This window comes from Diadema antillarum, unplaced genomic scaffold (genome assembly GCF_040938485.1).
Source record: "Diadema antillarum isolate AM-2024a unplaced genomic scaffold, OU_Dant_1.0 scf00000113, whole genome shotgun sequence".
In the NCBI taxonomy this organism is placed as follows: Eukaryota; Metazoa; Echinodermata; class Echinoidea; order Diadematoida; family Diadematidae; genus Diadema; species Diadema antillarum.
The window spans coordinates 1,606,407-1,622,376 of NW_027271002.1; the positions used below are offsets into that span (position 1 = coordinate 1,606,407).

The window sequence follows — 15,970 nt, forward strand, 5'->3', positions numbered from 1 at the left end:
GGCAGCGAACAGTTTTTGCAATTTTCTCAGACAATTTCAAAATGTACTTTATTGTTTGCATGAAGTAACGTATGCAATGCGTCCAACGTGTAGATTTATAACAGCTCATTTCGATATCTTACTTGGGGTTATTCTTAATATTGCCATTAATTTCGAGAGAAAAAGCAAACGAACTGCGTAACACATCTTCTAATGCATTTGTGCATAAAATATCATAGAGGATGCTTCTACTGTTCTCTCACGCTTCTGCCTTTTGAAATTACCAACTGATGGGATTTTGATATTTGATTTCATTGAGATGACTTTATGCTTCAAAATAATTTTCTGGCGCTTTAAGTTTGCATTACAAAACGATTCTGATTTCTTAACGTACTGTAGCTAAATATCATTAAAAGGCATTGTGCATCTCTATGTGAATTTCATTACCACGGTTAAAGAATTGATAAAAGAAGCCATGGTCTCAGGTTCATCACTGTAATGCTCCTAATATGTATTTAAACCATTATATTTTTGATGATTAAGAGCTAAAAAGATGCACACGATTCTTGACTCGGGTATAGGGCAATTAAAGACCCTTAGCAATGTAGCGCTGTCCCGCTTTGCTATACGAGTGAAACACGGACTTGAATCGCATCCGCTGCGCTGGAGTCATCCGGTGACATTTTAGGGTCTTCCAGTAGCTCATGTTGTCTTCTCTCCGACTGATAACCAAGTCCCGATGGTATTCCATTGTGGCGTACTGGATCTGCCCAAAGAGGACGTATATGACATTAAAGCATTAAAGGAATGTTTCTCAGTTGAAACGGAACGAACAGGAATGGTACCTTGCTTTGAATCTGGTGTTGCGCAACTCTTTGGTTGTGTTAGTAATACTTCAGTGATGGAAAGGGATGCCATACACGTGTATAATACAGTGTAGTTTATGTTTTATTTGGATTTTATTTTGTTAGATAATGAAAAACCTTTTATGAAAATATGTAAAAGAACATATATTTCTCAGAGGAATTTTAGTCTATTTGATGAAACTTGGTTTTAGATTGGCTTAGATATTCAAAAAAGCGATCATAATAAAGGATGGGACCCATATTTTATAAGGACAGCTTCACTTTACTTTCTTTTTGGATATCTCAGCTATTTCAAAACCGATTTCCATCAAATAAATTGAATTCCTCTTAGAATTGTATGCTCTTTAACATTTGATACAGTGGTTTCTAAGTATCTCGCAAAAAGTAAACACCTGAATCCTCATCTCAACCAACTATAAATACCTTCAAAGCGTATAGAGGCAGACCTAGCATCTTTGGTTATACGTGCAATAGAAGGTATGGATTTTTCTCCGGATACTTTATATTAAAAGTGGGATATCATAGGCAGAAAACCACAGCGAACCACCTTATTATCTTGTCCTAAACGAGGGAGAATTGTAAACAACGGCCAAAAAAGCCTTCTTACTAATGTGTACCAGTGTACTGTCTACCAGCAACAACTTACGGGTAGTTGCTAAAACAACAACAAATAAGTCGAATTAATAGACAAGCAAGCAACCAATCAAACAAAAATCAACAATTTCGGAGACTCAGAATACACGTTGAGCCATTTGACTGTATAGTAATGATATCTATACCACGTACAAGTGATTTTACTCATTCTCTCTCTCTCTCTCCCTCTCTCTCATCACATGAAGAAGAGATGCGAATACATAGTTATATACTCCAGGCCTGTATACTCACTCCTTTTCGAATTTTCATCAAATCGTCCATAGTGTAAGTGGTGTTGACTTTAGGCAGTCTGTCAGCTATACTCTTGACGCGGCACTTGACCCAGCCCAGACGGGGAACTGTTGGCGCCTTTTCTCTCTTCTTGTCCGTTTCCTTCACCTGTAAAACGATTAAAAAAAATCAACAATTACCAACATAAAATCTCTTGAAAGAGAGATATTATTGAGAGGGGGAAAGTTTAAATTTAAGCAGTACATGACAGGTTCGAATCCAATTGGTTCTTCTTCTTTTTTTGGACATTTTTGAACAGATGAGCAGTTGCGATCTTAAACAAATTTAATCTTTAGAGGGAGACAATTAAATTGAAGAAACTCATACATGAAATCGCTTTATTGATTTTTGTTTTAATAAGCAGAATGGGAAAATGACTAAAAGACCAATCGAAACTGATTTTGTAAACTTCACCATTGTCAAATGTTTGTCGCGTGTGGGTTCGTGTGTGAGTGTGTGTGTGTGTGTGTGTGTGTGTGTGTGTGTGTGTAACCTGTAGTAGGCCTACTTCGTCATTCAGTTGGATGATATAGTATTGGTTGAGGTGAGGATTCAATCTACAATTACGTTATTGTATGTGAAGTGCTCTTGTATCCTTTATTAGATTTTTTTTTTCCAGAAATGTGACCGCGGCTCTATTTGATAAAAAGATGTAAGAAAATTATTATGAGATGCAGTAAACCAAAAAGTCAGTTACCAGCCAATGAGAATCGCGTAGTCAGAAACTTAATATTTGATATCCTGACCTTTCTTGCTCTCAACTCTTTGAGAATGTTTCTACAGATAAATGGAGCTATATTATAAGTGCTGTTTCGACATCATCGTCATCATCAACTCACATGTAACAGGGCCCTGGGTGTGCATGGATTCATTATACCCACCTCTGCTAACGCGTCATTCTCTTTCTTGACCTCTTCTGGCTTCTTGGTTTCATCCTCCTCCCGGAAGTGAACCCGTATACGGATCTTTCCGGTCAGTCTTGGCCGGACTTCCGTTATCGCTTCCTCCTCCACCGCTTTCTTCGGCTTCTTCTTTTTCTTGCGGGGTGTGCGTTGCGGGGTGAGCATGATGCGGAGAGGCTCCGCGTAAGGCGATTTGTAATCGTAACCTGTGCATGGATCACGTTCGTTTAGGGAAAATCAAGGGTTAATATTCATGTTTCATCGACCCATATGACGAATCATTGTCAGCCAATTGCGTTTCCAAACGTTTGAACTCTTTAAATGCAAAACATTTTTCGCAAATTTCGGATTTGTATATGAGTAAGATAACCGCTGACCAGCATTTGTACGTATGATCATTTCCACCGTTTTCTTTTGCCATGGTCATGGCGAAGACAAAACTATAAAAGTTACTTTGTAATCACACGATGTCATATTTAAAACATGATAAACACTTCCAAAGGTTTTCCGGCTATATAGAAGTTAAACAGATAACTCGTGTAGAAAGAATCACGTTTGCCTGGACAGTTGTTGTTGTTGTTGTTTTCAGATACACGCAAATGTAAAAACTAGATAAATAAAACTAAGGTACCTCTTGTCCTTGTAGACAAGAGACAATGATGATGAAGTTTAAGAGCAATGATCTTCTCGCTTTTTAAGTAACCATGGTAACACTAGAAGCGGAAGGTTCGGAGAAAGCGATTTTGCCGGAAGTCGTCAAAATTTCCACGAAATCTGTCAATTTCTTCTTACCTTCGTTGCTTGCCTGGAGGCGGTCGAGATGCTGAACCAACTGTTTCTCGGTCAACCCGATTAGTCTTGCTCCAGCCGCATAATGCATGACAACATGAGGAGCCTGCGCCCGCTTGTACTTGGTGTTGAAGTATCTGTTCAACCCGGAGAAATGACACCGAGAAGTAATTAACATCTTATGTCACAGGGCGCGGTAAACTTTTATGTGTGTGTGTGTGTGTGTGTGTGTGGGGGGGGGGGGTGTTGGGTCAAAGGTTATGGCTCCCTCGCCCCCCCCCCCCCCCCTTGGATTGGAAAAAGATCTCTGGGCCCGTATCCTCGAAGATCATACATACATATATACATACTGTATATAATATCTTGTATTTATCTCAGGACATTGTTGAAAATCAGTATATTTGCTGATCATGTAATCCTGAATAAAGATGTTTCAATGAATAAATAAAAAAGATAAATATCTTTTCTAGGGGGTGTTGTTTGGTGGATTACCAACGAATATCGGTGTTGAAGAATGAGAACAGTACAATATTGGACAAATTCAAAACACATTACATACAAAATGATAATATCACAGCATGATTATCAAAATTAATGCTTTAGTGGTCCTTCACAGAGCTTTTCCACGTCATGTACTAATCTCTTTCCAAAATCATGGAGGTGTCCCTTTAACACCTCCAGTCAAACGATAGTCTGAAGACGTGAAATACCGTTCTAATACATCCATCTGTTTCAAGGCCGACGTCTTCATGAACTTGGTGAGGGCGTCGAAGAGCACAGTCTCCCGTCCACCTGGCGTCTCCTCCTCACCAGCCGCGTGTTCGTCATGACTCGCGGCTTGACACACACAATGAAGAGTAGAGAGAGTCAGACTTGAGTCCACCGGGCCACTCTACAATTGTTCATGGTGACTCGTCGTTTCACATTTCAAGATAGTCAGACTTCACTTTACCACTCTACAATAATGTTCATGGTGACTTGTATTTCATATTCAAGATAGTCAGACTTGAGTTTACCTCTCTAATTGTTCATGGTGACTCGTGGTTTCATATTCAAGTTAGTCAAACTTGAGTTTACCACTCTACAATTGTTTATGGTGACACGTGGTTTCACATTTAAGATAGTCAGACTTGAGTCCACCACTTTACTATTGTTTATGGTGACTCGTGGTTCCACATTCAAGATAGTCAGACCTGAGTTTGCCACTATTCAATTGTTCAAGGTGACTTGCGGTTTCACATGCAAGATAGTCAAACTTGAGTCTACCACTCTACAACCATGACAATTGTTCATGGTGACTCGTGGTTTCACATTTAAGATAGTCAGACTTGAGTTTACTATCCTACATTTGTTCAGAGTGACTCGTGGTTTCACTTTCAAAATAGTCAGATTTGAGCTAAATATACTCTCCGATTGTTCATTGTAAATCGTATCTCCATATTCGAGAAAGTGAGAGGGTAGTATAGGATTGAGGTTACTGCACTCTAGGATTATCCACGGCAACTCATTTCTTCACATCCGAGAAAGTGAGAGTCATACCCTAGTTCACTACTCTGCGATTGTCCATTGTAAGTCGTATCAGAGTCAGATTAAAGGGATAGTTTGGTATTAGTTGAGATGAAGATTCAGCTTTTAACTTTTTTGCGAAATACTTTGTAACCACTTCATGAAATGTTAAAGAGTATGCAATATTCTAAGAGGAATTCAAAATTTATTCATATGATAATCAAAATCGGTTATGAAATGGCTGAGATATCAAAAAAAAAACAAAGTAAAACAAAGCTATCCTAAGAACAGGTTGGCCCCTTCTTTTCTTAAGATAGTTTTGTTTTAGATATCTCAGTCATTTCAAAACCCATTTTCATCAAATAAACGGTGAATTAGTCTTAAAATAATATGATTTTCATATTTTGTAACAGGCCTCTCATTATCTCACAAAAAAGTTGAAAACCAGAAGCCCCCATCTCAACCAAAACTACACCATCCCTATAAGTTTAACGTTCAGATGCTGTTGCATTTTAAGCATATTATTATTTGTACCAAATAACATACAAATATGACGATAGGGAAACAGTTATTCATTTGTCTTGCGAAGAAGATCGTAGAAAGGTTCATTTGTCTCGCGAAGAAGATCGTAGAAAGGTGTACACCTTTCTACGATCTTCTTCGCGAGACAAATGAATAACTGTTTCCCTATCGTCATAGTATTCACCGCGATGGTCAACATCTTCACAAGAACATACAAATAGTTGTATCAAAATTAATTTTTCAATCATTGTCAGCCATCCGCGTTTCCAAACGTTTGAACTCTTCAAATTTGAAATCTCTTTAAGTTTAAGTTTACTGTTCTACGATTGCTCATCATGGTGACTCGTAGTCGACACACAGGGGAGAGAGAGAGAGAGTCGGATTTGGCTTAATTACATCTTATTCGACACACAGGAGAGGAAAAACTCATTAATACTAGAGTTCAGTCATTTCAGTGTCGAGTCATGATTCGCACGTATCAAAAGCGAGAGGAACATAGCCACATGTTACTGTTACTATACTATTTTGATAGACAATGCCTAATTACATTACTCGTACTCGTAGCTTCACATTCGACAAATAGCAAGTGTAAGATGTATGGGCACATTATACTACACGTGCTCGTGCTCGTCACAACACACTACACGTGTTCGTCACAACCTCAAGGTTAATAGAAGGAAAATAAAATCTATAAATGAGTTGACACTGTACCACGTGTTCGTCGTGCCCTTCCAGCGTGTCATACGAAACGAAACAAAACACAAACAAACTCTAACTACTTCGATAAATTACACTTGGAAAGGTCGCCACGACTATATAATTGAGTGGCGGGAATCGAATCTCACGCGGAATCAAATGGATATGATACACCATGAACACTATAAAATAAAACTAGCAAAGAAATCGGCTTGGCATCTATCTCCACGTGCAGTTCAAGCGTGCCAACAATGAAATATTATTCATGTAAACTTTTTTTTTTCGTTTTGTCATGTATGCCGATGACATCAATATCATATTCTCACATCCTGATCAGAAAAAGCTTAATTAACTGTCAATTAAAAAGCCCGGTCCTTGTGCAACTGCTCCAAGGCGAACAAATTACAAATTTATATATATATATATATATATATATATATATATATATATTTTTTTTTTTTTTTTTTTTTTTTTTTTAGCAAGCAAGAAATGATTTTTAATGTTTTGCAAATTTTCCTTTAGAAAATTATAATGATGAAATTGAAAGGGATGCCACATTTAACTTTTTAGGGGTTTATAATCATTGATTAAAAGTTGTCCTGGAACAATTAGAATCATAACCATGGATCTAGTGTTGTAATTGTACTGAATTACTGAATTACTGCCATTATTTCAATATATGATATTAACATGTCGACTGTGAGTCATTGTGTGTATATCTTTTTCTACTTGCCACTGAAATAATTTTGATGAATTTATCAATTAGTCGACTGTAAGTCACATCTTTAAATTTTTTGAAATGATTTCATACCCACGTTGTACAAGTTAAAATGTGTATTTATCGCTGTTGTTTTTTATATGAATTTTATATGTACATGTATGTCAAGTGGACCCCTTTGAAAATCAGCTGTGCTGAAAGGGCTATCCACCCTATTGCTGGAATAAAATAAATAAAATAAATAAAATAAATAAATGTATAAGCTTCGCTCGTTAATCCCCCAAAAAACAATGCCTCTGTTTTGTCGTACTACGACTATTGTATCTTTTCTGGTCTGGGACTAGCCAACGACAATTAGACCGTTGAACGATCCTTAAAAAGAAAGCCATTCGCCACTGTACAAATTATCTCAAACTTGCCAACCCTCCTCCATTATTAGAGGAATGGCAAAAGTTAAATCTTCTGAACAAAAACAAAAACAAAAACTACACATATCATTCAAACTTGGTATTTTCATGTATAATTCGTTCAGTCTCGCCCGCATGTTCAATTATCATTTTTCTTTTCATGCCACAAAACATTCTTTTAATACTAGAAACAAGCAATGTTACCTGCTGTACCATTATATCCCCTTTAAGATAGTAATTCCAACTCGATAAAGCACAAAGGGGCTAAATTGCGGAATTTTATCAAGCAAGAAAATGACTAAAACAATAAATCTTTTATTAACAAACAAGCAGCATGTTCAAAGCGTTGTTTACTATACATGCTATATACTCATGAATAATAAAGAAATTGTGCAATAATCATACAAACTCTTTACAATTATCCTGTATGCTTGTTTGTTTTTATTTTGTTTAGTTTTGTCCTCTTCAAATTTTAGTTTATTTTTTGTCTTATGTTGAAATTAATGTATTTTTGGTAGATATCTGTATTCAGTTGTTTTCTATGTAAGCCTATATTTTGACATGAATACTGTATGTTAATTTAAAACTCTGATTTCATGTCAATTTCAAAACCAAGGCAGGCTGTGGCGTGATTCCATGTTTCCCTTTCTTACACATCTCTGTGAATATTTTGAATGTGATTTTACAAAATAAATAAAGTGATCAATTGATTGATTGATTGAAATAATTGAACATTTACGCATAGTAGAAATGCAGACTAATGACAATATAGCACAAAACAGTTCGGGTGTTAACCGTCATAATGATTATGCAGATGTTAGAACATTTTTGAGAGGCAACACTACACTAGTGATCACAGTGTGCTTCTTGACTAAGCTTAATAATCTTAGTATCCGAAACAGATCCAGCCCGAGCTGCAACATACAAAGATAGCTTGTTACGAATTATCGACATCTTGCCATGAATTCAGTTTTGATATGTGACTGGTAAAATTTATATTACAACGTCATCTCAATAAAAATAGCATAAGTTTCTTCACCAACTGCATGAAAAGACCGGGATAAACCATTCATATAGTTTTTTATTATATTCCTGAAAAGTTACGTAAAAGCAAGGCTGGTTGAAAGTCAACCATGAAAATTAGAGTTATAGCATCTATACGTAAAAGCTAATAATAGATCATCGCTTTGCTCGCTATCATGATGCACCTGTTATGGTTACCATGGAAACGGCTGTGTTAAGTTTCCTTTGGTATATAGTAGCTTTCAGACATTTTGTCAGAGGACTTACCAAATGTCTCCAAGAACTTCTCTGTGCTGGTCATCAGTTGGAGGAACTCCTCGAAGTCAATTTCACCACTTCCTGGTAAAGGACGAAAGTGTCATATTATGATGATCTCAAGGGATTGTTTGTTTGAAAGTGTCATCAGACTGTTTCCTGGTTCACTTGCCGGGAAATTTCATATATGAGTATTTAGATTCGTAACGGTCGAAACATTTTAATTTACAAGAACTTCGGTACAGAGCCATGAGAGCGGAAGATCTAACTTGTGTTGCATGTTCGTCGCGTGCCTTGCGACGTGCAATCTAACTTTGATTACATGACGGTTTTACAGCAAAAGACTAAACCTCACCGTTATTGTTTTATAAAATAATCCTTTAAATATCAGTTTTTGTTTTTTTTGAAAAGGATGATGCAAAGTCGACAACAAAGTGTTAGCATCGAGTGGCAGCCGTGAGCAACGCCTAGGTCGTAGATTGATGATAAAGTTGTATCTATGTAATGAAACCGTTTTACTAATATGTTGATCATAAAAAAAAAAAAAAAATGTTAATGAAATGAAGTTTTACGAAAATGTCTTCATTTCAGCATTGATACCTAGTCTCGTAAATTCCAAAACAAGGGACCGCTTTGCGACAGAGGATTGCCTTTCAAAATTCGATTGATTATCACCTAGATTTAAAACTACTCTGCAAATATTTATTATGACGATGGAGAAATTCAGACAAATTTTGGACAATTAGGGCCTATATATTTTGTAGCCATTCGAGCTCACAAAACATGGATGACCATTGTATGATTAATATTTGCCATAATCTCATAATATCCACGGAGGAAGTGAAAGAAATACTATCTCTCGATTGCATAGTCGCGTGCATCCAACCCGTGCTCACCATCCTTGTCGATGGTTTCGAGGACGTCGCGGATGTCCTGTGCCGGGAGATGGATGTCGACGGAGCTGAGTGCAGACTGGAGCTCATCGGCGTCGATGGTTCCGCCACCGTTGCTGTCGAACAGGTCGAAAACCTCTTGGAAGGCTGTTCACATATAATGCAGTATACAGTACAATGAAACTATTACACAATCTAATGTCAACTAAGCACCCATTCTCCCTCTCATGTGGTTATATAAAGGCAAGATATAAAACAAGTTCGATTTGGTTTTATTTCTCTATCTTTTTCTCCAAATGCATAATTATAAGGAAACAAATCAGTACAAATTGGTACTCTCTAAAAAAAATCGAGTGAAAATATTCACTCTTAAAGGGGTGAATACAAAAAAGAGTGAATTTCAAGTGAATTTTGTGTGAAAATGTTCATTTTCACTCGTTTTAGAGTGACCTCAGGGATCAATCCAAAATCTTCGAGTGATCCCTGACGTCACTCCAAAATGAGTGAAAATGAACATTTCACTCAAAATTCACTCTTAATTTTACTCAAAATTCACTCTTTTTTGTATTCACTCCTTTAAGAGTGAATATTTTCACTCGATTTTTTTAGAGAGTACAGAGTATAACAAATAACCATAGAAATCAGTTATAGGAATTGTTATTTTTTTAACCACACTGTCTCTCATCACATGTATATGAAATAGCAACATCGTATAAATAATGCACACTTTAATCGTACGTGAACAAGGGAGAAATCAATACAGATGACCGTCATCATAAGCAGAGCTTGACGTAGATGGGGCTCTCATACATGGGCTCCTCTGCCTCATGCAGTTGAGGCGGAAGGGAAAGTAAAAATGGATTTCGGAAACAGTCATTTCTGTTGTAAAATGAAGACAATTAAGAAGAAGAAGAGCAGGAGGGAATAAAGGAGAAGAAGAAGAAGAAGAAGGAGAAGAAGAAGAAGAAGAAGAAGAAGAAGACGAAGAAAGTGCCAGAAGATGGCGTTGTACATTTTAAAAGCGCAAGTCAAATTTAGTTCGACCTGTCGGGAGGACTACAGTATAATAGCAACGAGACAGGCTAACAAGCAAAGGTTCCTGTACTTTCGTTGCACTTTGTTTATATCATTGTGAGAGACACGTGGTCCAGACACCTGCATGAGAAGACTCCTATTACTGTGGAAAAGTTAAACTCGACAATTCTCTGGTTGTGTGAACAAAAACGCAAAGCATTTCTTCATCGAATCCCCACCCCTCTTCTCCATCCCGCGGAGGACCGATAACATTACAAAAGTTGAAATCAACCAACAAATAAACAGAACTCGTGAATCATGGCTTTTAAAGTTTGTGTTTCCTTTTTGCAACCCAGCAGATGATGACAATTAGATCCCTTTCATAGGCTGGTAATTTGTAGAGGTAGGTAAGACATTTCCACACAATAATAAAACTTTGATAGAAACTTCTTTACTGTAGAGGGGGAAACAATATTATAAATTTCATGGATTTATTCGGACCCGGAAAAAAAAAATCAAACCGTTATTCTCGGCACAGAAGGGGAGTGTATTCTCGAATGACATTCCGTTAGGTTTTTTTTTTTTTTATTAAGATCTCATACCCAATGTTAGGAGAAATTATTCTTCATTCATGCAAAATTTCGTTTCGTTGACAGTAGGGATATCATAGTACGCAACCTTTTAACGTTTTGGTTAAACCAAAATGTGTCATCGCGCGTCGCTGGATAGAAGAAGGCTTCAACAGTAGAATTAGTGACGTCACAATTGTGTAGGGAAGGGATGATATTGACATGATAGAAAAAAATATATAATGTGCAAGGATTCCATAATGTTCTTTTAGATACAAATTGAGTACACATTCCCTCTACCTGCCCTGCATCATTATGTAAAGAGTAATAGGCCTATCAATTCTCCTACCTCCTGAAAGAGGTAAGTCAAGTGCTCATTGATTATGCTAGAAATCTATTTTCTTTATATTCCACATGTGCCAAGTAACCGTTTTGACCCGGAATTACGATCAAAGAGCTCAATCTCTATCATAATATTAATGATAATAATAATGATGATGATAATAATAATAACAATGATAATAATAACAATAATAATTATAATTGTACTAATAATGATTATATATATATATATATATATATATATATATAGTAAACGAATCAGTAGAAGAAGAACGCCGTAAAAAATAATAATAAATCCTAGATCTTGAAGATCTTAAAAACGGAGCATAGCTCTCAAATACTGAAAGGCAAGGTCACACTCTTCATCAGTGCCCATGGTGTGACAAAAGATCTTAATCAAACCCGTTTCTGAAACAGACATGAAAACACGTCTGATCATATATATATATATATATATATATATATACATACATATAATAATAATAATAATATACATATTATATAGGGGCCTATATCACGAGCTGCAGCTTGCCGTCCGTTAGGATTCCTTGTACTGACCTTCGACCTGCTCCTTGGTGAGCGCGGGTTCCGGTTCCGGTGGTTTCGGCTTTCTCTTCATGCTTTGGCTGTCGCCCACCATCCGACTACCGCGTCGGTTATAGGGGCCGTCTCCGGGAAAGTTGCTACCGCGGCGCGCAAAGTCTGGTAACATACTTCCGCGTCGCGGACCTCCGTAGTCGGTGAGTATGCTGCCGCGTCGTGGGTAATTGTCGTGGACCGTACTGCTGCGCCGCATCGGAATCTCCTGGTAAGACTGTACAGAAGCCAGACATAACTATGATTTCACCTCAATCCATTACTCGCTCCAATCCTCTACAACAACAACAACAACGACGACGACAACGACGACGACGACGACGACAAGACAACTTTAAAAATGCACAGATATTGTACTCGGGTAAAGAGAGCTCATTGTCGTGCATCGGTAGTACAGGCATGCAAATTATGCATGAACCTCACACATAACTAAATTAACGTTGCTGATAACCACTGGTTGCATCATGGTTACTATGCATTTCTTTTTCAAACAAAGCCTCTAGAGTAATTGTTTACATATAAGGAGTGTTTTTTAACAACAACGACGTGCGTCAATCATCTTTGTGGTTCTTTATGAGGATTCAACTACAACAACAACCACAACAACAGCAGCAGCAACAACAACAACAAGAAGCATGGATTCAGACATTTGTCATGTAAATCTTGTCCGAAACCTCTAATAATCTTTCTTTAATGATGCTTTTCTAATCGCTAATACAACTAGAGAATGCTTTCGTGCAGCTGAGGGTATATGACGTAACAAAGGATTCTATATTGGGAAATCGGGCGACTTTCAGCACACAATGCTATAGGTACGTATATGGGTGGAAATCATTGATGGAAGAACAAGATCAGTGGTGGAAATGAGCTGCATGCTTTTATTTGTTTTATTTTTTATTTTTCATAATATTATTATTTCCGCTTACAAATTTCATTACATTCCACATCTTTTCAGTCACTGATAGTAAAAGGTTTGGACAAAATAACCAGAACTATACCACAGGTATCTTGGTGTAAATCTACAGTTAGGTTCAACAGTCACGTGCCCTTTTATTAAACAATGTGAAAATGCTTTTTTTTTCCAAAAAGAAAGATTTCAGCACTTCAGAAATTTAGTTCATTGAACTGAGGTATGACGGTACATTTATTTTATTATTCATTATCGACAATAAAACATCTATAGAGTGTTACTCTTAAACAATCATTATGCACATTGACATTACATAATCGATTTATCAGGCAGGGCCAATTTAGCGAGCAAACAAAATCTTGAAAACATTACTTTGTATTGCGAAATAAGTTCATAATGATGGTTGATAAATACAGATAAAGAGTTTTCTAGACACATATCCAAATCATCAGTTGCCGATTAGCCATCGTTTGAGAAAGATGACAGCCCGTCGTCGAAACTGTCACAGGTAAATGCAACTTTTGGATGTGTCTAGAGAACTCTTTATCTATTTTACTTTTGGGTTTTTTTCTGTCTACAATAATTCTGAAAATCAACATTGGTGTTTCTGATAAAATCATCATCATTGCATTTTCTGTGATAATTCTATTAATAACACCTTCTCTAGCACTTATTATCGTGGCGACATCACAAGTGATACTGATGGCGGTAATATATATGTATATTATCACATTGTGACACATACCACTTATTATAACAGTATTATACCAATGTAAATTGTCATGGTCATAATGGTCTTGGAATAACAACTCCGTGTGTAAAAAAACATAAGCCGATTGAAAGAAGTTAGTGCGTATAATTCTTGCGAGCATAGCATAAAGATTGTAATTAATTATGTTGAATTTGAATTGAATCGAATGTATTTTTTTTTTCATATTTCACGACATTATGATGTAACAATAATGGCTAACCCAACCGCAAATCTATGCCAAACATTCTTTGAAGTGACACACATGATAATTTTTCTACGAAAGCCTGACTTTATTTAGTTTGTGATTTCTAAACTGGTTCTTTGACATTCATTTTCCTTACTTATTTTCGGTTATAGGGCAATTGATACAGGGTCTATACGTGGTTGTGTAAAGGGACTTTGGCTCTACAAAACATAAATATCTTCAAAGGAATTCGACCTCGCATACTCCTTCTTTGGCGTGACTAGCGTTATAGGCTATATAGGCCTACTACTATAATAATCTAACATTACCACAGGTTCCTTTTCGTATAGGTGTGCAAGTCAGGTCTGAAGCATGACATATGGTGAGATTTACAATCACGATACCATTGATGGCAACAACCACCGAACTTTTGAGTAGGGATAAAATGCCCTAAACGCAATGTTATTCACGTGACACGTTCGTGATTGTTTTTTTTTTTTGTTTTTTTTTACGGGACAGAGTGGAGCCTGATGTAATCATTGAAATACACGAAAAATTGCCCAAAATCAAATGTCTTTCCTGTAGCCTGTTTGGGGGGGGGGGGGGGGGGGGTGGTGACGGGAGTTGAGATGAATACCACACATAATCTCATCAATCATCAATCTTGTCTCATCAATCTTGGACTGTTGCAACAGTCTCCTCATTGGACTCCCAGACAAACAGGTCTCCAAACTTCAAAGAATTCAAAATTCCGCCGCCCGCCTTGTTACACTCGCCAAGAAACGTGAACACATAACCCCAATCCTTCAAGATCTGCACTGGCTTCCTATAAGATATCGCATTCAATACAAGATCCTCCTCATCACTTTCAAAGCACTACATGGAACAGCCCCGCACTACATTACAGAACTCATAACCCAATACAAGCCTTCTAGATGTCTCTGATCCTCTGCTCAAAACTTACTTGTTGTACCTACCATTCGAACAAAGTCTTATGGGCAGAGGGCTTTTTCTTTTGCCGCATCTACTTTATGGAATTCTCTGCCAGACCAACTGAGAAGTCAGATGTCAATAGACAATTTCAAACAAAAACTCAAAACTTATCTTTACGAAGTAGCTTATGATTGTTAAATTTGAAGTCATCTCTCAGTAGGACTGGCAACTCTGACCTTTAATGTGTGTGTATTTAAGAAATAGTGATTGTAGAGTACAACTAATATATTGTGTTTGGTAAATTGTAATTTTTGTTGCTATATTTTGTATTATGGTATAATTTGCTTGTTTGTTTGTAAAGCGCATTGAAATTCTTTTCAAGTCTGAAATGCGCTATATAAAAACTTGTTATTATTGTTATTATTATTATAATAATTCACACCATATCTGGGAGTGACGCCATTTTTTTTTCATTTCATAATACTTGATTGGTTGTATTACAGCTGGTCTCTGTTGAATACAGGTTTGCGTTTTAACTTTTGAGATGGACTAAAATGCCCTAACCCATAAGTCTGACAGTGCTCATCAGACATTACTATACACCTGTCGGTTGTATAGGGGGTTTCCTGTGAAAAAAAAACAACAATCTCTTTGATTGTAAACACTTCAATCATAATACAGTATAAAAATGGTGCCAAAAAGACTCTATCATCACCCAAGATTGCAAGAAATAAAGTCATCGTGATAACCAAATCATACTCACTACAGTTGGAGGGGTGGTGCTCTTGGCTCGACGCTGTGCTATGTCTTCTCTTTGTGGTCTGCTTCTCAACTTCCCCGAACTGTTGGCCGTGGGCATGGCGCCATTCGCTGTCGACTTCTCCCTGCTCGTCGAGTTCTTCAACGTTTCCATGTCGCTGCGATGAAGGTATATCGCCCCTCGGCGATTCGTTCCAGACATGATGTAATAATTATGTTCACTTTTTGCGTCTATATCAAGTAAGATAGACCACAGATGATGTATGGTCTATATTTTTTATCACCTTATGGGTGTCATTTTTGGCTGAATTACCTCGGTGTTATGTACATAATTTCTTTCACTGCTACCCAGCTTGCCAATTCGTCGCTGTACTTTAGCATCCTTATGTTTACATATCCCCCCCCTTATAAACGCAATACAAAAACGGTCA

At 37.0% G+C, this 15,970-nt stretch overlaps 1 protein-coding gene across 1 annotated transcript; it reads right to left on the bottom strand.

Annotated features, from left to right (window-relative positions):
• Positions 1-565: 565 nt before the first annotated feature.
• On the bottom strand, positions 566-15,741 carry LOC139719681 (uncharacterized). The gene is made up of 10 exons (XM_071631080.1): positions 15,544-15,741; positions 14,772-14,786; positions 11,964-12,210; positions 9,484-9,627; positions 8,600-8,671; positions 4,171-4,297; positions 3,464-3,597; positions 2,651-2,877; positions 1,731-1,877; positions 566-745 (listed from the first exon to the last, which is right to left on the bottom strand). The coding sequence occupies exons 1-10, from the start codon at positions 15,739-15,741 to the stop codon at positions 566-568; spliced, it is 1,491 nt and encodes a 496-aa protein (XP_071487181.1).
• Between the last annotated feature and the right edge of the window lie 229 nt (positions 15,742-15,970).